The sequence below is a fragment of the Bos grunniens genome, chromosome 12 (assembly GCF_055505025.1).
Source record: "Bos grunniens cultivar Pamir isolate PY7600 chromosome 12, Bosgru_T2T1.0, whole genome shotgun sequence".
Classification (NCBI taxonomy): Eukaryota; Metazoa; Chordata; class Mammalia; order Artiodactyla; family Bovidae; genus Bos; species Bos grunniens.
Window position 1 is genome coordinate 16,912,388 of NC_141176.1, and position 20,591 is coordinate 16,932,978.

The 20,591-nt window shown below is 39.5% G+C and overlaps 1 protein-coding gene across 2 annotated transcripts in view; it reads left to right on the forward strand.

Moving 5' to 3' along the window:
* The window catches only part of LRCH1 (leucine rich repeats and calponin homology domain containing 1), a 215,336-nt gene that overhangs the window by 106,524 nt on the left and 88,221 nt on the right, over positions 1–20,591 (forward strand). For both annotated transcript variants that reach the window (XM_086328954.1, XM_086328955.1), the window contains exon 2: positions 1,249–1,393. In XM_086328954.1, coding sequence (XP_086185080.1) covers positions 1,249–1,393 — 145 coding nt within the window. The remainder of the gene's footprint in view (positions 1–1,248; positions 1,394–20,591) is intronic.

Below are 20,591 nucleotides of genomic sequence, written 5' to 3' on the forward strand. Positions count from 1 at the left end.
AAACTTTCTTTCCTATCACATGGTTTGAAATGGTTTAAATATGATCAGAATTGTCCCTTAAAATTTTCCCAGAATTCTTCCTCTGAAGACATCTAACCTGCTTTTGTTTATTTATGTGTTTATCTATTGGAAGGTCAGTTGGGGAGGTAGGTTTTTGATTTGTGTTTCATTAGTAAACACAACATATAGTGTGATTCCTTAAGTAAATCTGAAATATTATTTACTGAACATCTTCAGTTCTTACTGATTAAGTCCTGCCTAACTAAGGGCGAGGTGATTTGTTACTGTTGAGTTACTGTTTCAAGAGTGGCAGTTCTTGTTTGTATTCAGTGTTTTATGGCATTTTACAGTCATGTATACCATTCCTAGATTTGGACATTAAGGACTATTCCACATTTTTATTGTTGAGATGGTGATGCTGTCAATTGTATGTTTATATTACTGTGTAGACCGTTATTACTCTTTATTTTAGATGTTCTTTATTTATTCATTTGTTTATTTGGCTCCGTGGAGTCTTAGTTCAGCATGTGAACTCTCAGTTGTGGCATGTGGGAGCTCGTTCCCTGACCAGGGGTGGAACCTGGGCCCCCTGCATGGGGAGCACAGAGTCTTAGCTAGTGGGCCACCAGAGAAGTCCCCACTGGTACTGTCTTTGGTACACTTGGCCAAGGGAGCCAGTTTTACCGCAGATCATGCAGCAGACACGGTATCCATCCTTAACAGACAACAGAGTTGTCTAGTACATTGTAGGTACTTAGTAATTCTGGTGAATGAAATACTTGTTTAGTATCTACTGTGTGTTTGGAAAAGGTATAAAAGACATGTTCAGAGACAATATGTTATGAATGCAAAATTGAATTAAGTAGTTTAAATATTAAGGCAAATGTGTATTCAGATATATTAAAGGATTCGATTTACATACTCATCTGGGGGAGAAACCATTTTCAGATGGAGAAAAAAGTAAATATTGATTCAGTTACCCTGTACCTGGCCTGAATTTACAAACTGATATAGAGAGCTAAAACTGTTTCAGTAGTATTTTTGTTCTTCTATATGAATTGGGCTATAATGCTAGGAAATGGGAATCACAACTCTGTAGTAAGAGTGGTACAAAAAATAATGTTGATCTAAATTTAGATTATAATATTTATTTTAAACTGTGTTAAAGAAAAGGTATTGATAGTTGATAAGATTGTATTGGATTATGTTGAAGATATATTGACAAAATATTCTTTTCTTTTCTCTTAGATTTATCTAAAAACAGACTGGTTGAAGTTCCAATGGAGTTGTGCCATTTTGTATCACTGGAAATTCTTAATCTGTATCATAATTGTATCAGAGTCATTCCGGAGGCCATCATTAATCTACAGATGCTGACTTACTTAAATTTAAGGTAGGTTTAAAAAAGAAAAAAGATCACTTGCATTTCTGTCAGTTTTTTTCTCTCTGATCTTTTCTGATCATCCTTTGAAATAAATCACATGAAGATTATTGAAGAAATATCTTTTATAATACATTTATAGTGCCATTATTATTGTTTTTGGTGCTCGACTTCTCAATGTCAATAGGGCAAGATGTTTGGCTTCTTAAGATAATTGATACAGCATCATTTATACTTTTTGTCTGATACTTGGAAGGTTGTTGGTCTGTTTTCTTCGGATATTGATGTAGATTTTGGAGGAGGAAGGCTGAAGGAAGTGAGAAAGGATTGATGGTTGAGGCAGATTAGGACCTTCCTGGTTTTGGAGATTATTGGAAACATTGGATTTGCTACCCACAGTTGACTGAACCTGTTCACCTTAGGTCACTAGAGAAAGCTGAGGAGAGGAATATTGAGCCACTCTAGCAAGATATGACTTTGCTGTCTTTAGCCCATTAAATTAGGTCAGTGTTTGCTGAGTTTGGGTCAGTGGTCTGTACTGACTGTCTGATTAACCACAACACAGTGTAACCTATTAATGTACTGAGTAGCCCTGAAGTTAAGAAAACTAAGAGTTTTAAGGCCTAGCTTTTAGACTTTCGCTGCTGTGACTGTCAGCTTTTCTGGCCTGATTTTGACTCCTTGATACTTAACTCCTGGCTCACATCTGGGATATCAGGCAAGAGGGGGAGCTGTTCTATCAAGTCTGTCTCTACTATTAAAACAAAGTTGCAGAGTTCAAGCCTGAGCAGCTGTCACTCTTGTCAGTTGCATTATCTTACTCTGCAAAGGATAGCGCCTGACTAGCAGGGTTTGTGCTGTGAAACAAATATGCAGCCTTCAAAGTGCAAGATTCCCAGTAAACCAGGTATAGTATTAATTTATGATAGAGAATAATGTCATTTATATTTTAGGGTTTTTATTTGTTTGGTTTGGTTTACCACTGATGGTTAGAAATCTTCTGCAGCTTTCTTTGTTGTCAAAAATGGGCTTCCTTTGCATTTCATTAGGACTATATATCTTTTCCCTTGGGAGTGAAAAATAAATCCTAGCCATGTTTTTAAGTGGCCTTTATTTCATTTTTGGTAAATAAGATGTAAACTATTATTATTATTACTACTAGAAGCTCAACAGAGCCAACTTTCATTTTTTCCAGGTTTCTAGTTCATTTGAGTTTTCTTGTGTAAGAACCATTCATACCATTTCTGCTGCAGCAGAGTATTAATTACCTGGAATTGCCTGATGGAGCCAGCATAGTGATGTCTATAGACATGGCTTATTATCTCCCTAAAACATCTGTCTTCTAGTCCCAGCCCACATAGGGGAAATAACCCAAGAGCATATGTCGTTGGTCTGTTTATTTTACTGACCTACTCCTGATACTTTCACCTCCAGCAGCCTGCTTTCAACAATTAAATAGATTTAACTTTGCATTGTTGTACAGTATTAAATATATATATATATACACTGAGAAACCTTGGGGTAACAGATGACGTATTTCTTCTGGCATGATATAAACTATAAAATTCTACAAATACTAGGGAATCTAATCTCAGCATTTATATTTTGCTTTAAAAGCAGTAATAAAATTGTTTTTGATAGGATGATTTTTATGTTGAGGCTAGTTGAAGGTAGAATAATGTTACTGTTCTCAGATGGTAGAAAGACTGTATTGGAATATGAATCTCAGGAGTCTTTCAATTAAGAACAGAGAGAATTTATTGGAACTGTTAATGGTTGAAGTTGTGTTTGGCATATTGTAAACAAAGTTTTGTGACGTATTTCTAGGTAAAAGAAAGAAAAGAAATAAAGGGGTCATTAAGCACCCAACTTTTTAAACTTTGTTTTCTTCTGATAATGGTTTCATTTCTCACTGGATTTAATTTCTCTATTTTTGGTCCCATTTATATGGTGGTGGTTTAGTCACTAAGTCGTGTCCAACTCTTACAACCCCATAGACTGTAGCCCACAAGGCTCCTCTGTCCATGGGATTCTCCAGGCAAGAATACTGGAGTGGGTTGCCATTTCCTTCTCCAGGGTATCTTTCCAACCCAGGAATCATTTATATAGGTCATTTTTATTTTGTTTTGGTTTTCTTTGCTCACATTTCCTACTTTAATATTACCATCTTTTAGGACATTTTCTCTAGTGTTGAATCATAGCTCTTCAAAGGAATTGATAAATAAATGGATGAAAGTAAGAAAAAATATATCTCTTACTTTTCAGAGATACTCTTAATATGTCAAGGTATATGAAAAATGTATGTGTCTCATCTAAAATGGTGCTATATGTACATATGTGATTATCTTTGGTGACTTCTATCACATTTACTTTAAGAATGTCACCTAAAATAGCAACACAGGGCAATTTTTAAAGTGAGCAGGAGATGGTCATCTTTTCTATTCATTTATAAGGCCTCTAACTCCTGTTTGATTATTAGATATTTGAAATGAAAATTCTAGGAATAAGACCTTTGTACTGAGTTTTTCTTTGTGGGAGAGATTTGAGGTAGAATGTTAAATTTGCCTAAATGGTTTATTTGTAGCTTCTGAAATGGTAGGTGACTGTCACATCTGTTTATCTATAAATGTGTAATACAATAATATCTAGAAGATGCCAGTGGCATCTAGTTAAATTGTAAGTCTTCTAAGAGATGTTGAGTAATGACATCCCATGATAATAGTGTTGTTTGTGTGAGTTCTCCCTGTCTTCAGGCTACCATCTCCACTCCCAGCCACCACCACTCCGACTCTGAAGTCAGCTGGTAACCAGAAGGAATGTAGAATGTTGTGTTTGTCTGTGATCATGACAGATGTCCCCTTCACAACAACCAGGGTTGGGCACTGTGGCCTTTTCGTGTCTTTCTCATGAAAACTTAAGTCAACAAAATAAAATGAATGGGTGTGGTGAAGAGGCATGGTAGGATTCTGTTGACTCCTGGCCTTCAGAGAGAAGCTGCCAATCCACATATTAGGAAAAGAGGCAAGATGCTCAGGATGCTGCACAAAGTACTGCTTTGTAGGACAGCTGCTGATCCCCTTTCAATCCAGGCTTGTGTGTGTGTGTGTGTGTGATAGTTACAAATTGAATATTATGCCAACGAGAAAAGCTCTTTTTTTAATAGGCCATCTATCTAATTGATTATTTTTTAGTTGAAGTATAGTTGATGTACAGTATTAGATGTTACAAGTGTACAACATAGTCACAATTTTTAAATGTTACGCTCCATTTATAGTTATTTTAAAATATTGGCTATATTCCCTGTGTGGTACAATATATCCTCATGGCTTTTTTATTTTCTAAACCTTGTTTATTTGGCTGTGCTGGGTCTTGGTTGCGGCATACGGGATCTTTGTTGCCATGTGCGGGTTCTTAGGCACGTGAGGTATAGTTCCCTGACTAGGGATTGAACCCAGGCCCCCTGCATTGGGAGCTTGGAGTCTCAACCTCTGGACCACTGAGAAAGTCATGCTTATTTATTTTATACATAATATTGGGTTGGCCAAGAAGTTTGTTTGGGTTTTCCTACGAGATGGTACAGAAGAACCTGAACGGACTTTTTGGCCAACCCAATAGTTGGTAGCTCTCAATCTCCCAGTCCCATAATGCCCCTCCCCATGCCCTCTTCCACTGGCAACCACTAGTTTGTTTTCCGTATCTGTGAATCGGTTTCTTTTTCATTATGTTCCCTAGTTTTAGATTCCACATACAAGTGGTATCATACAGCATCTGAAAAGATATATTCTAGATAGAAGCATTTAATCTAAACTGTAGCTAATTTAGATGTGTTGGGGAAGTCAGTATACATTTCAGAAAATTAAGAAAATCCTGTAAATTACTTTTGAGTGCACACTGTAGACTGGGTCAGATATAGGACGGTCTGAAATAGCTTTAACGGATAGGCAAGTTCAGCTGACTATATCAATAAATACCCCAAATACTTTCTTTTCCATAGTACACTTAGGACTAGAAAGAAAGTGCTGCTCAAGAAAATAGCACAGAGAAGCTGCTTTTCAGATTCCACAGATTTCATGTTGCTATGCATAACATTAGACATGGTCTCACTGTATTTTTAATTGTTTTCTTTTTTAAAATAAATCACATGGAGAAATTGCTGATTTTTGTGTGTTCTAAAACAAGAGACGTGTCCTGTGAAGCCACTTTGAATGTATGGGAACCATTCAAAATTGATGACGCCCTCTGGGATGCATTGCATATTCCAGCCGAGTGAACAGTCATAAATATTTGATGGTGTTGTGATGATGACAATAGAGGTGATGATGGTGGTGTGTCACTGCATCTGCAGCTTCTTGGCTGGTAGGATCTCTCAGCGACATTATCTTTAAATGTCAAATGGCTGTTCGGTGCCAGCAACCCAATCCCATCTTAGACTAGAGATGGGTTTAATTAGTACATGGAAAGAAAACCTTTACTGTAAAACACAGTTAAAAACACTTCAGCGTTTCCTATTTTTGCTCTCGCCGTAGAAATGTCCTGTTTGTGGAAAACATTACTTTATTGCTGTTTATGTAGTGTCCTTTGAAGAAACTGGGCTTGTAATCTTTTCTTCTTGGTGTTTACAACAAAAGGTTATGTTGATTTAATGTACGTGCCACTGTGTCTTCTCCTGTTAGAAAGCGTCTTAATCCAAGAAATGTGGCCAAGAACAATACAAGTGATTAAACAAGACTTGTTCCTATATCGGAACAAACACTTTGAACCTGGTACACGGGAAGACCTCACAAAGTGTAAGACCTATTTTAAGCAGTTGGAGAGGTTGTTGTTGATGAGACTCATGAAGAAAATGTACCTTAGAGAGTTTTTAGAAGAACACAGAGCAGAAAAGCTTTTGGCAAGTGTCTGGGTGTTGTGAATGAAACTAAGAATAGGGAGCTTAGCTTCAACGTTTCATCTCAGAGATTTGGGGGAGCAGAAGCTGCCCCCCAAAGGCACATTCTTCACAGCATTTGATCATAGTGTTTCCAGAACTCTTGGTTAGTGGTTTTACTGTTCTGGGGTGAAACGTGCAGAGCCAGGAGCTGGTTTATTCATTAGAAGCCCCTTTCTCTGCCAGCATCTTAGGTATTGCCTGTAAAGAAGGGGGGCCGTCTCTTGAGCAGAATGTTATCACACCATACAAGGAATCTTTATTGGCTGCTTTTTCTGAAGCCTGGCATCCTTTTTGGCTGCTTAACAATGTGCAGAAAGAGCCAACTTCCTGATGGCTGTATATAACCTGTATCCCCACATTCCTTTGGGGGCTCATTTGGAGAATAATCTTTAATCCTCAGACTGTAGCTCTCTATTTGAAGGACTTGGGGGAAGCATCCTGCATCCTAGGTTTGCCTTAGAAAGCATAGATTTTATAATTTTTGTTATGAACAAAAACTAATTTCATTGTTTCTCAGAATCTTAATTTTATCCCTGAGAAACACAGCTTCTCCTTGCATTGACCTTCCTGAAGAATCTCTCAATTATAGGATAGTATTTTTGTCTTTCTAGAAACAGAGAAAATGGGTGATGTCTTCTTAAACTGGAAAAAGGAGAGGAGTTTTGCTCATTCAAGCTTGTATCACTCTTTCTTTTATGAAGATCATAGGAGTTTTTCCTCATTCAGACTTGTATTGCTCTTTTACGAAAATCACATCTGGTTCAAAGGGGAAAGGAGAATATTTAGGTATGTGTATATATATATATATACATACATACATATACACACACACACATATATATGTGTACACACACACACACACACACACACATATATGTGTGTATATATATATATATTTCAGAGAAGGCAATGGCACCCCACTCCAGTACTCTTGTTTGGAAAATCCCATGGACGGAGGAGCCTGGTGGGCTGCAGTCCATGGGGTCACTAAGAGTCGGACACGACTGAGCGACTTCACTTTCACTTTTCACTTTCACGCATTGGAGAAGGAAATGGCAGCCCACTCCAGTGTTCTTGCCTGGAGAATCCCAGGGACGGGGGAGCCTGGTGGGCTGCCGTCTGTGGGGTCGCACAGAGTCGGACACGACTGAAGTGACTTAGCATAGCATATATATATATTTGGAACTTGCCTTTGGTAACTAGGTTGTGCTTTGTGAAATGACTGATCATCAGGAAGATACCAAAATACAATAAACGGTGTTGGAATTTGGAAGTATCATCTTAAAATTTGAAACTATTTTCCATAGACTGCTGGAGTAGGAAGTGGTCGTCAGAGTTACCCATCGCAGGAGCAGCAGCTTGGGGTTGAAGCCTTGCCTTTTCTAATGCGCTTACTGGGCATTTGTCTTTCAGGTGGAACCTTTAGGCAACAGCCCTTAAAAATTTTTGTTCATATTTATAAATTATTGTGCCTGGAAAGTTATTAGCATTGGTAGTTGAAGGGCTTTATTAAGTGTGAATATGTTCATAATAGGTATTTCTTATCAGACTCCATTCCTGTTAGTATAGCCTAAGCTTGGCAAGACTTCCAGAAGGGATTTTTCCATTCTACGTATCACGTGATCACAGACGTGGTTTTAGATCAGTGTTTGTATGAAAAAAAAACCAGAGGAACACAAAAGGGGCATTATGGCTTATGACAGCTAGACTGCTGTCAGAATTTGTTGGGTTTGTTTTCAGTTCTGCTTCTGATCTTAATAAAACCTCTAAGATCTTTGTGCTGCAGATTTGCTTTCTGAAAATAGGATGAACACTCTCTCCCAATGCACTGTATAAATTTTCCTGTTTATGTTCATTCTCAACGTTTTTCCTGCAAGCCCCAAATGAACACGCTGCAAATTACATTTCTATTTCTCATCGGATGGACCAAAGCTCTTTGAAACATTGCCATTTCATCAACAACAAGCTTATAGTTCCTGCAAGAATGTTACAGTTTTCCAAGTCTTAAAACAGGTGTCGTAGATGAAGAGAGGAAAAGGAAGAAAAACAGAACGTAAACATGTGAAAGGAGGTGTGGAAGTCTGGAAAAACTTTCACCATTGTCATCATCATCACCTCTACCTCATCAATTCTTAACAGCTAAATATGAGCTGTTACACTGTCATATTTGAGCCCTTCAATAGCTCTTTACTTGAGATGGGAAATAGGAAAGTGATGCATCCCTAAAACACATTATTTCGTAAATAAGAATCGTGGGAATTAGGGAAGCTTATTTCTGTGGCCTTTACTATTTGCTCAGCACTTTCCCCGTTGCCATCTTGTTTGATACTGTGCTCTGCTGCAGTCCATGCCCTTTGGACCATTTCAGAATCGTAAACATAGTTTATGAATTAAAACATAGAGAATTTTCCAGTAGGCCAACCTAAATATTTAAATAAGGGAATTAAAAATATTCATGCTACTATATCCATGCTTTAAAGTTTTTTAATGCCTATAAATTTGTGCCTTTCTTTTTCCCTTTATTTATTATTTTCAGAAGTTTGTTTTTTGTGTATGTTTTAAAATTTCAATGACCAACTCTTTTGATATTTTCTTTTCCATGAATTTCTGATACTGTCATATTTCCTTTGGTCTACTTTCTAATAGCTTTAGTCTTTTAATTTATGGAGTTTCCAGTTATTGTTCTTTTCTTATAGGAGCATTTAAGGCCATGGGTTTCTCTGTTTTTAATGTTTTAGCACTAAAGTTTTGGTGATTCCCAGAAGTTTTGATATATAGTATTTAAAAAAATCACTCCTAAATCATTTCTGATTTCCCGTGTTTCATTTTTGACCCATGAGTTTTCTATAGAGCAGATTTTAATAGTTGGCTTTTAAAATTGATTTTTAATTGCATTACATTTGGAGGATGTTTTGTTTGACATTGTTTCTTTAGGTTGGTTGGTATTTGCTCTATAGCCCACGCATAGTTAATTTTGTAAATATTCCACATGAACTTGGAAGGAATGTATGCTAAGTGCTATGGACTGGATTCTAGTAAACCCACTAAGTGTAACTTCCTGTTGCTTTTGCATCTCACTTATTTAGGGGTTTCCTCTTATAACGTGCATTCTTCAGTAGTGCATTCACTGAGAGGATATAAGTGCAGTCTTCTTCTGAAATGACTTTCTTTACTCATTTTTAAGATTCAACTATTTGTACAAAATTTTCATTTGTACTAATATAAAGTTTTAAGTTGACAGCTGTTTTCTATTGTGTTTCAAAGATATTAGATTTTCTGGCCTCTGTTTTACTATGTTTTAAGTTTGTAGAAAATCTTCTATATTTTTTCCTTTGATTTCTTCTCATATCTTTGTCTTTGGTGTTTCTGCACTTTATGCTATGATATGCACAGAGATTTTATTTTGATTTATCTGACTGTACACTTAATTTTGCTTCCTAAGTCTAAAGATTCATGTCTTTCATCAATTCTAAAAACAAAAAATAGTTATTACCTTTTTAAATACTGCACCTTCCTCTATTTCTCTGTTACTTCTATTTTTTTAGTGTACTCCCTGTTGGTTATATGTTAGACCTCTCATTCTCTCACATTTTTAGTCTCTTTGTTAGTTCTCATTTCTTTATATTTGGGTAATATTTTTTAAGCATGAATATGCCTTTAACGTATCAAGAGTGAAAGTGCAGTAATACTGTGAAAGCAGGAAAAATGGTAGCACCATGAGGTTCCGTAATGGAAAAGAGTCTTAGTGATTGAGATGCATGGCATAAGAACTGTGCATTTTGACTCATTAGTGAAACCTGGTGCACTCTCTTCTGCTTCCAGTGGTACTTTGTTGGTTGCCTAAAAACAAATCGATACAGTAAGCTCCCTAAGTGCAAAACTTCAAGTTACAAACTTTCAAGTGTATGAACTTGCGTTCGCATGTTCAGTCACGTAAATGGGTTGTGTGTCTGGGGTACATTGTCACGTGCGTGCATCCTCTACAGATGGTTGCAATTTTGTGTACTGTTCAGTATTGTATAGAGTACGGTAGTAGCATCTCCCGCCTCCTCCCCTCCTCTAGTTTGTAGCTCCTCCTTCCTGCTTACTCGATGCCAGCCCCCGTATGCCAGCTGTTGTACTGTACTCCTTTATTTTCAAGGTACTGTACTGTAAGATTAAAAATGTTTTCTTTTTTGTGTTTGTTTTTTATGTATTATTTATGTGAAAGGTACTGCAAGCCTATTACAATGCAGTACCATATAGCCAATTGTGTTAGCTGGGTACCCAGGCTAACTTTATTGGTCTTAGGAACAAATTAGACTCAGGAATGCACTTTTGGAACAAAACTCATTCATTTGTGCAGGACTCTATGGTACTGAATTTCTTTGAGTTTTTTTTTTTTTTTTTTAAATTATAAAACTTGATGAGAACTAGTCTTGTTCCTTTTGGCTTTATATTGAAGTTTGTGACAATTTGACTTCCTAATCTTCAATCTTGTCTTTGTTGAACTCTGTCCTCCCCCCCCTCCTTTTTTTAATCTTTTCGGCATCCTCCATACTTTCTTCCCTGAAATTAGGGCTTTAAGGAAGTAGGTTTTGACTGCAGTTTGGAGGTCTAGTGGCCAACCCAGGGTTTCACTTTGGTTCTCTTTGCGTTCTTACTTGCTTGCAGTAACAATTACAGTAACTGGACAAATAAAATTTTTGTTAAGAGTTGTTTTTGAGAAAAAGAGACACAGTATTGGTTTCCTCAGCTTCCCAATCCAGGTCTAAATGCATCACTTTGTGTTCAAAAGTAATAAAATGCATGCTATAGTGGCTAGAACATTGCAGAATATGGTGTTAAAAATATTATCCTATTTCTGAACAGAATGCTTGTGCTGTGAGAACTTAGGAAGGAGAAATGTTGATAAAATAATGTAGCCAAGAGTTTCAGCGTATGTAATAGTCTCAAATGACATTTTTTTCAGGGATGAGAAATAAAGTCAAGAATAAATATGTATTCTGTAGTTCTTTATCTACAAAGAGTTGAGGGATTGGGTGCTTAGGGTTCAGGAGGACTCATTATGAAGAGGGCAGTTTATTCTGTAAGGCTTTGTATTTCGTCCTCTGTCATTTCTTGGAATACCTTTATACTCTCTGGAACAGATGGACTGTCAGAACAGATGCCATGAGATGATCCCTCTGAATTCAGTTCAGTTGCTCAGTCGTGTCCAACTCTTTGCTAGCCCATGAATCGTAGCATGCCAGGCCTCCCTGTCCATCACCAACTCCTGGAGTTCACCCAAACTCTTGTGCATCGAGTCAGTGATGCCATCCAGTCATCTCATCCTTTGTCATCCCCTTCTTCTCCTGCCCCCAATCCCTCCCAGCATCAGAGTCTTTTCCAATGAGTCAACTCTTCCCATGAGGTGGCCAAAGTACTGGAGTTTCAGCCTCAGCATCAGTCCTTCCAATGAGCACCCAGTACTGGTCTCCTTTAGGATGGACTGGTTGGATCTCCTTGCAGTCCAAGGGACTCTCAAGAGTCTTCTCCAACACCACAGTTCAAAAGCATCAATTCTTTGGCGCTCAGCCTTCTTCACAGTCCAACTCTCACATCCATACGTGACCACAGGAAAAACCATAGCCTTGACTAGATGAACCTTTGTTGGCAAAGTAATGTCTCTGCTTTTGAATATGCTATCTAGGTTGGTCATAACTTTCCTTCCAAGGAGTAAGCGTCTTTTCATTTCATGGCTGCAGTCACCATCTGCAGTGATTTTGGAGCTCAAAAAATAAAGTCTGACACTGTTTCCACTGTTTCCCCATCTATTTCCCATGAAGTGATGGGACCAGATGCCATGATCTTCGTTTTCTGAATGTTGAGCTTTAAGCCAACTTTTTCACTCTCCTCTTTCACTTTCATCAAGAGGCTTTTTAGTTCCTCTTCACTTTCTGCCATAAGGGTGGTGTCATCTGCCTATCTGAGGTTATTGATATTTCTCCCGGCAATCTTGATTCCAGCTTGTGCTTCTTCCAGCCCAGCGTTTCTCATGATGTACTCTGCATATAAGTTCAACAAGCAGGGTGACAATATACAGCCTTGACATACTCCTTTTCCTATTTGGAACCAGTCTGTTGTTCCATGTCCAGTTCTAACTGTTGCTTCCTGACATGCATATAGGTTTCTCAAGAGGCAGGTCAGGTGGTCTGGGATTCCCATCTCTTTCAGAAATTTCCACAGTTTATTGTGATCCACACAGTCAAAGGCTTTGGCCTAGTCAATAAAGCAGAAATAAATGTTTTTCTGGAACTCCCTTGCTTTTTTTCTTATGCTTATTCTCTGAATGGTGAGATCCAAATAGCTAGAAGCTTTGGGTCATTTTGAGAGTTGGATTGTGTGGAACTGTGTTATCTTTTAATCTCAGTTTATCTACCTTATCCTCCTGGAATCAGGCAGTGTTTTTCTGAAACTCCATTTGGCAACTGGCAAACCTTCGCAGAAAGGGATGGGAAAATGATATAAGAAAATTGATCCATTCTACTGAGTGAGTAGTCCTTCTGTTCATAAAAAGAGAATAAGAGAACCAGAGAAAATCTGTTGCCAAATTCCCTAGGAGAAAAGAAGTTACTTAGTTCCAACCACAGTGAATGCCATTAGCTCCATCAGGGTGTAAGTAGAAGATTGTTATTTAGTCGCTGAGTTGTGTCAGACTCATTGCAACCCCATGGACTGTAGTTGGCCACTGTCTTCTGTCCTTGGGAGTTTCTAGGCAAGAAAACTGGAATGGGCTGCAACTTCCTACTCCAGGAGATCTTTCAGACCCAGGGATCGAATCCACATCTCTTGCATTGGCAGGTGGATTCTTTACCACTCAGCCACCAGCATTTCCTAAAAATACATTCTATGGAAAATCTTCTGTTGGATGGTAATAGGTACGCCTACTTAAGAAAAGTCCATGTATCGTACTATCAGAACTCTTCTCCTTTCTCTGGTGAAGATGAGTGTTAGTCACTCAGTTGTGCCCAATTCTTTGCAACCCCATGGACTGCAGCCCACCAGGCTCCTCTGTCCATGGGATTTCCCAGGTAAGAAGACTGAAGTAGTTTGCCATTTCCTTCTTCAAGGGATCTTCCCGACAGAGATCGAGCCCAGGTCTCCTGCACTGAGCTGTAGGGAAGCCCCCTTCTTTGGTGAGGTCTGTGTATGAGCATCTCCTAGAAAGTGCTGTTCAGAACATCTGTTTCTAAACACTGATTTGGCAGAATGCTGTATCACCTAGAGAACCCTTTAGGAACTGACCTCATGCCTCAAAGAGAATGAGGTTAAAAAGCATATGCCTTAATGATGTCTTGTTCAGAGGCCAAAGAATCTGTATGGACTGGATATGTTGAAAGATAAGATGAAATGTGAGTGGAGAAGAGAAAGGCCCTGGGAAACACTATAGCATACAGTGTGTTCACAGAGCTGCCACCCAGGCTGATTTATTCTTTATTTAGCACATTTTAAATATGTATGTATTTATTATTAATGATTAATTAAAATAGGCAATTCATTTTGAGAAACAAACAAGTACTGAAAAGTGCAAAGAGTGAAAAGTGCATCACTCACTAGTAGTCAGGTTTAAGATTGTTTCCTTCTCCTGAGCTCCTTAGTAAGACTGAACTTTCTCTGGAGTGGGGTGGGGGGATATTTTCAGTTTCTGAGAGCTCTGTATTACATAATGAGGAAAAGAATCACCTTGACCAAAAGTCTGTAGCAGCTGTGTCTTTAAATTGAATTGTCTGTACTGAGATTTTATTGGTGAAACACCACCAGACTTCTTCTCATTAAAACTAATCACCTGTTAAAGATAATTCTTTAAAAAAAAGATAAAATCATAACTCTCATACAAATGTAAAATGTACATCTGTGAAAGATTCTATTTAACCCAGTAATTGATGGAGAACTGATTGAACGTTATATTTTGTTTAAAGGAAAATTCAGTGTGTGCACACACACATACATACAAACTCTAATGGACTTGATGACATGAATTGACAAATAGTTCCAAAGCTGGTCAGTATCCAGAGGGCAGAAGTCAGTTGCAGTTCCTCTGCACTCATCATGATTCGTCTATATTTCTATGAGCAAATGATTTGCACTATGATCATTTCTGCAAACAGAGTTCTAAAATAACTTGAAGTCAGTGAAAGACAGAGGTCATCTGGAAGGATGTGCTAGACAAGACCCCCCACGTAGTTTATATCTGTATCAAAATTACTTACAGTTTTTTCTGATACGCCAAGTAATTTATATTGCCATGTGCAAGAACTGTGTCACTCTGTGAACTATTTGAACAGGACTGTAGGTAGAAGAGGGGCTTTCCTGGTGGCTCAGCAGTAAACAATCTGCCTGCCATGCAGGAGACACAGGAGATGCAGGTTCAATCCCTGGATTGGGAAGATCACCTGGAGGAGGAAATAACAACTCACTCCAGTATTCTTTTTTATTATTATTAATTTATTTATTTTAATTGGAGGCTAATTACCTTGCAATATTGTGGTGGTTTTTGAAAGATGGTCAGAGACATTACTTTGCCAACAAAGGTTCATCTAGTCAAGGCTATGGTTTTTCCAGTGGTCATGTATGGATGTGAGAGTTGGACTCTGAAGAAGGCTAAGTGCCAAAGAATTGATGCTTTTGAACTGTGGTGTTGGAGAAGACTCTTGAGAGTCCCTTGGACTGCAAGTAGATCCAACCAGTCCATCCTAAAGGAGATGAGCCCTGGGTGTTCATTGGAAGGACTGATGCTGAAGCTGAAATTCCAATACTTTGGCCACTTCATGGGAAGAGCTGACTCATTAGAAAAGACTCTGATGCTGGGAGGGATTGGGGGCAGGAGGAGAAGGGGATGACAGAGGATGAGATGGCTGGATGGCATCACTGACTTGATGGACATGAATTTGAGTAAATTTCAGGAGTTGGTGACGGACAGGGAGGCCTGGCGTGCTGCATTCATGGGGTCACAAAGAGTCGGACACAACTGAGCAACTGAACTGAACTGAATGACGACCCTATATGCAAGACAGCAGAAGAGACACAGATGTAAAGAACAGACTTTTGGACTCTGTAGGAAAAGGTGAGGGTGGGATGATTTGAGAGAGTAACATTGAAGCATTTATATTACCACTCTAGTTTTCTTGCCTGGAGAATCCCATGTACGAAGGAGCCTGGTAGTCCAGAAGGTTGCAAAGAGTAGGCCACAACTGTAGTGACTGAGCATGCATGCACTCATAGGTAGAAGAAAAAAAATAAAGAGATGTTCAGTAGGGATTGGGAAACTTCTTCTTTCACATCCTGTATTCTAGACTGTGAGAGGCCATTTGCAGGTAGTAGGTGAGGAAGACCAAAGAGATAGTGGGAATGTTTTGAAGGCAGCACATTGCTTTCACTTTTGTGTGGCCAGTCATGTAAATGGGTGATCTTCAGGGAGTTTGAGAAAACTGATACCTCTGGTGCGTTAGTCTCAGTAAGAGACCCTGTGACCTCAGGATCAGGAGAGAAGAGCCTAGGGCCTTGGCAGAGGCAGCCTTTGAGCATCTGACAGCGGTGCCCAAATCTGCAGACACTTGTTTCAAGAGTTAACACCACCAGTCTGGAATCCTTCATTCCCCCTTACAGGATAAGACCTATACAGGATGTCTCGCTTTCTTTATTCCTTGTGCTCATGCTCAGTCGCTTCAGTTGCGTCTGACTCTTTGCAATCCCATGACTGCAGCCTGCCAGGCTCCTCTGTCCATGGGGATTCTCCAGGCAAGAACACTGGAGTGGATTGCCATGCCCTCCTCCAGGGGGCCTTCCTGACCAGGGGTTGAACCCACGTCTCCTGTACTGTGGGCGGATTCTTTACCCACTGAGCCACTTGGGAAGCCTGGATATATGTATCCATATAGCTGACTCACTTTGCTGTACAGCAGAAACTAACACAACACTGTAAAGCCGCTATAGTCCAGTAAAATTTTTAAGAGTCACTGAATTTTTATACGCAGTAAGAAATATTGGTTGCTCCAACACTTAAAATCCCTGATCCACGTTCAAGTCGGAGGTAGGGGATCACAGCTCAGGGGGATGTGGCCTGTCTTGGTAGGAGCTGCGCTTCAAGATTCCTTTACATTTCACATTTTATCAGTGCACTCAGGCAGCACAGCACTCAGTAGGTGTGAAACTAACCGGATTCCTTTCAACATTCGACACCATAGCATCTTCTTTCCTTGGTTTGGTCACATGCTTTCCTGCCCACTCTTCTCCTCCTTTCTATCTCTTCTCTATTCCTGTGTCTGGATGTTCTTTCTCTTCCTGCACCTAAATGCTAGTATTCCCCAAAACTCTGTCTTTGGTCCCTAAATCTTGTCTCTCAGACCTCATGCCTTATGTGTGTGTGTCCAGTACATTCTATGTCACTTTGACTTATTTTAACACTAGTCCTCATTTTCCCAGTTGACTAAAATCCAGTTTTTCTTAGATGTCTTTTGACATCTCTCAAAATTCAACATGTGTTAAACTGAGCCTATTCTTTTCTTTCCCAAATCAGTGTATTTGGAACCTGGTTCCTGGCCATGCTCCTACAGCTTTTCTCCAGTCCCCCACCCACCAGCTTGGAATCTCAGAGACAATCTTTGACCCTTTGCTCCATTGCTTTTTATATAAAACCAGTTATTGAATCGCCAGCCTAGCACCTCACTCCATCTTGCTTAAAATTCAGAGGCCTTTTCCTACTGCTTTCTTGGTTTGCCTTTATTATTTTTTAATTAATTTATTTTAACTGGAGGCTAATTTCTTTACAGTGTTGTAGTGGTTTTTGCCATACATTGACATGAATCAGCCATGGATGTACATGTGTCCCCCATCCTGAACCCCCCTCCCACCTCCCTCCCCATCCCATCCCTCTGGGTCATCCCAGTGCACCAGCCCTGAGTGCCCTGTCCCATGCATTGAACCTGGACTGGTGATCTGTTTCACATATGATAATATGCATGTTTCAATGCTATTCTCTCAAATCATCCCACCCTCGCCTTCTCCCACAGAGTCCAAAAGTCTGTTCTTTACATCTGTACCTCTTTTGCTGTGGTTTGCCTTTATTTTTTATTCCAAAGTAAAATGAGCAGAGACTATATTGTGTTGAGGGAAAACCACAGACTTTGACCTGAAGCCCAGCCCGCCTGATTTCATTTCTTAGCACAGAGTGACTCATTAGTTAGACACCTTGAAGCAAGTGATTTAAATTCTCTTTGTATCTGAAAAGTGTGTGCCCATGTGCTCAGTTGCTCAGTCGTGTGTGACTCTTTGCGACCCCATACACTGTAGTCTGCCAGGCTCCGTCTTTGGGATTCTCCAAGGAAGAATACCCGACTCCAGTACTCTTGCCTGGAAAATCCCATGGACGGAGGAGCCTGGTAGGCTGCAGTCCATGGGGTCGCTAAGAGTCAGACACGACTGAGTGACTTCACTTTCACTTTTCACGTTTGTGCATTGGAGAAGGAAATGGCAACCCACTCCAGTGTTCTTGCCTGGAGAATCCCAGGGACGGTGGAGCCTGGTGGGCTGCCGTCTATGGGGTCGCACAGAGTCAGACACGACTGAAGTGACTTAGCAGTGCAGCAGTAGGGAAGAATACTGGAGTGGGTTGCTATTTTCTCTTTCAGGGGATTTTCCTGACACAGGGATTAGACCCGTGTCTCCTTTGTCTCCTGGGTTGGCAGGCAGATTCTTTACCACTGAGCCACAGGGGAAGCCCCCCGTCTGAAAAGTAAGGGGATTTGATACTTTTACTATAGGATTACTGTGAATATAGATAAGATGATAGTTGTCCTGCCCAGCACAATGCCTTATCCGTAAGAACCGCGTAAGAAAAGTCCATTGAATTGTTGAATGAAGTTTGTAGCATGTTTTGTCTAATGAGTTCCAATGTGGGTTAAGAAAAATAGTAGTAAAGGTCTAGTATTTGAGTAAAGTAAGTGGATTTTATAGTATTTTTAGTAATGAGGCTATGTTATTGATTTGTTGAGTAGTAGTGGAGAGGGCAACCCACTCCAGTGTTCTTGCCTGGAGAATCCAAGGGAAGGGGGAGCCTGGTGGGCTGCTGTCTATGGGGTCACACAGAGTCGGAAACGACTGAAGTGACTTAGCAGTAGCAGCAGAACAGTTAAGTGAAACTGTATTATTATTGGCTGTCATGAGGGAAGCTTTCTGAAGGCTCACTTCCTTGGAAGGACACATGGGAAGAAAAGGGTGTACAGAGACTTATATTCCTACATGTCTACCTGTATCAAACATTCAAAAATTCCTGGAAATAGAGAGGCACACATCTTCAAATGATAAAGATGTTCAAGCACTTTAAATTTCATTATGAATATGTTTTGTTAACTCTGAGTAAAAGTTGATCTGAGCAGCCAGTTCTCATTTAAATCAGTGTCAATAGCCTTTTCTTTTTTAATAGGGAAAAATGCTAAAGTAAAAAAATATATGTATTTCCTTGGTTTTGGTGTGGAGTGGCAGAGAGGAGAAGGCAGGTAAATGAGGCTCACCTTCTTGGGAGCAGAAAGGTGTTGTCCATTCTGCATGGAAGATGGTTCTCAAAAGTGGGAGAATTTTCTTCAGTGCCGATACATCTTTCCCAGCCACTTAGGGGTCATTTTCCCGTTTGCCAGCGACAGTGTTTTACAGGAGGCTATGGCCTCTATAGTCTTAATACTTAAAACCTCAAATCCGCGTTGTTGCCTCTGGTGGTGTTCAGCCAATTAATGTTCTTGCTGGTGTCAGGTTGTAGAGTTCTCGTTGAAATTCAAAGCTTCCTTGGTTTTGAACATTTAGCTCCATTTTAGAATGAAGGAAGGACACGATCAATATTATAGAGGAAACTTTAAGGAATAGTTTTTAGAGCCTTGTTGTTTTAGAATTGAAGAACTCTTAGGAAAAAGGAGAGGAAATATAACTGAGAAAGGGACAACTTATCAATAACTGTACTCTGAAATCTAATTACAGACATCGGTAGTGGCTGCTAACCATTAGGGGTGTCAGAAACCAGAATATTTTAAGCAAGGGTTTATTTATACTCAAAAGGAGACTGGTGGCTGTTATTGTGGGAAACCAGTTCAGTTGCAGAAGCCAAATATGGTGCAGGTATGCACAGCAAAAATGCACAGCGAAATGGCTGGTGCAGCAACTTGCCTGAATTTTGAACTGCGTTAGTTGCTCGTTTTTTGTTTCTTCCTTTTCTTTTAACTAAAGTTCACTTTTACCTTCTCAAAGCATGGCCCTTATGTGGAGGGTGTGAAATGGATTGGTGTAGTGTTCAAGAACTGGTTTAAGATTCACTTGAAACCGTGACTCTGTGTTTCTAGTTTTGCAGCATTTTAAGTTTCCAAATGATTGTCATCCTCAAGTGGTAGGTAGCAGAACTCCTTTCAAAGTTAGATGTAAATATAGACTCCCAGATTTTATGCACATACAAAGTTTCAAATTTCTATCTAAAAATACCATATAAAATATTCCTAAAATTAAATTATATTTGTAGAATTTATATTTTTAAAATTAAAGTAGACCAAGATATCTCCAGGCAACTTAAAGCCAGGATCTTGCTGTTGTTGGTCATTTTCTCAGGCATATGAGGATGGTGGGAATGAAGGGGGCGGGCTGGCAAAGAGGGGAAGTATTAAGTCACTTGGGGAAGTGAGGGTGAGAAATTTTGCTGTGGTGGGTTTTCAGAATGAACCAAGCAGGAAAAAGGAAATCGTTCTCTATGGGTATTGTTCACTGTTGTGTTGACATGAAGACAATTAACAGTCAAGTGTCATATGCACAACAGAAAAAAAATTTACTCTGCCTTTGATGAAAGGGGAACAGGGTATGCAGAAAGAACATAAAATTAAGAGAGGTATTCTGTGCAAGAGGAAGCTTACTTGGCTCAAGTGAAGTAGCTGTTCTTCACTGCAGTTCAGGCACAGACAGTGCATTCAGAGAAGGAGTTATACAGTAACTCCTGCATCCTTGTTTATTCCTTTCCTTCACGGAGACTCATATCTGGTGAGCCTGGGGCGTTATCACCATAAAACCGACCCTGCTTTCTTTGTGTCCTTTCGCTGCAATCTGTGGCATTTTCTTCCTAGGTTTGTGATGGTTAGTGATTTCACATCATTATTTCTGTTCCTTTTTGGAATGTGTGTGTGTTCAGGCTCAGTGGTGTCCTACTCTTTGCGACCCCATGGATTGCAGCCCACCAAGCTCCTCTGTCTATAGAATTTTTCAGGCAAGAATACTGGAGTGGGTTGCCATTTC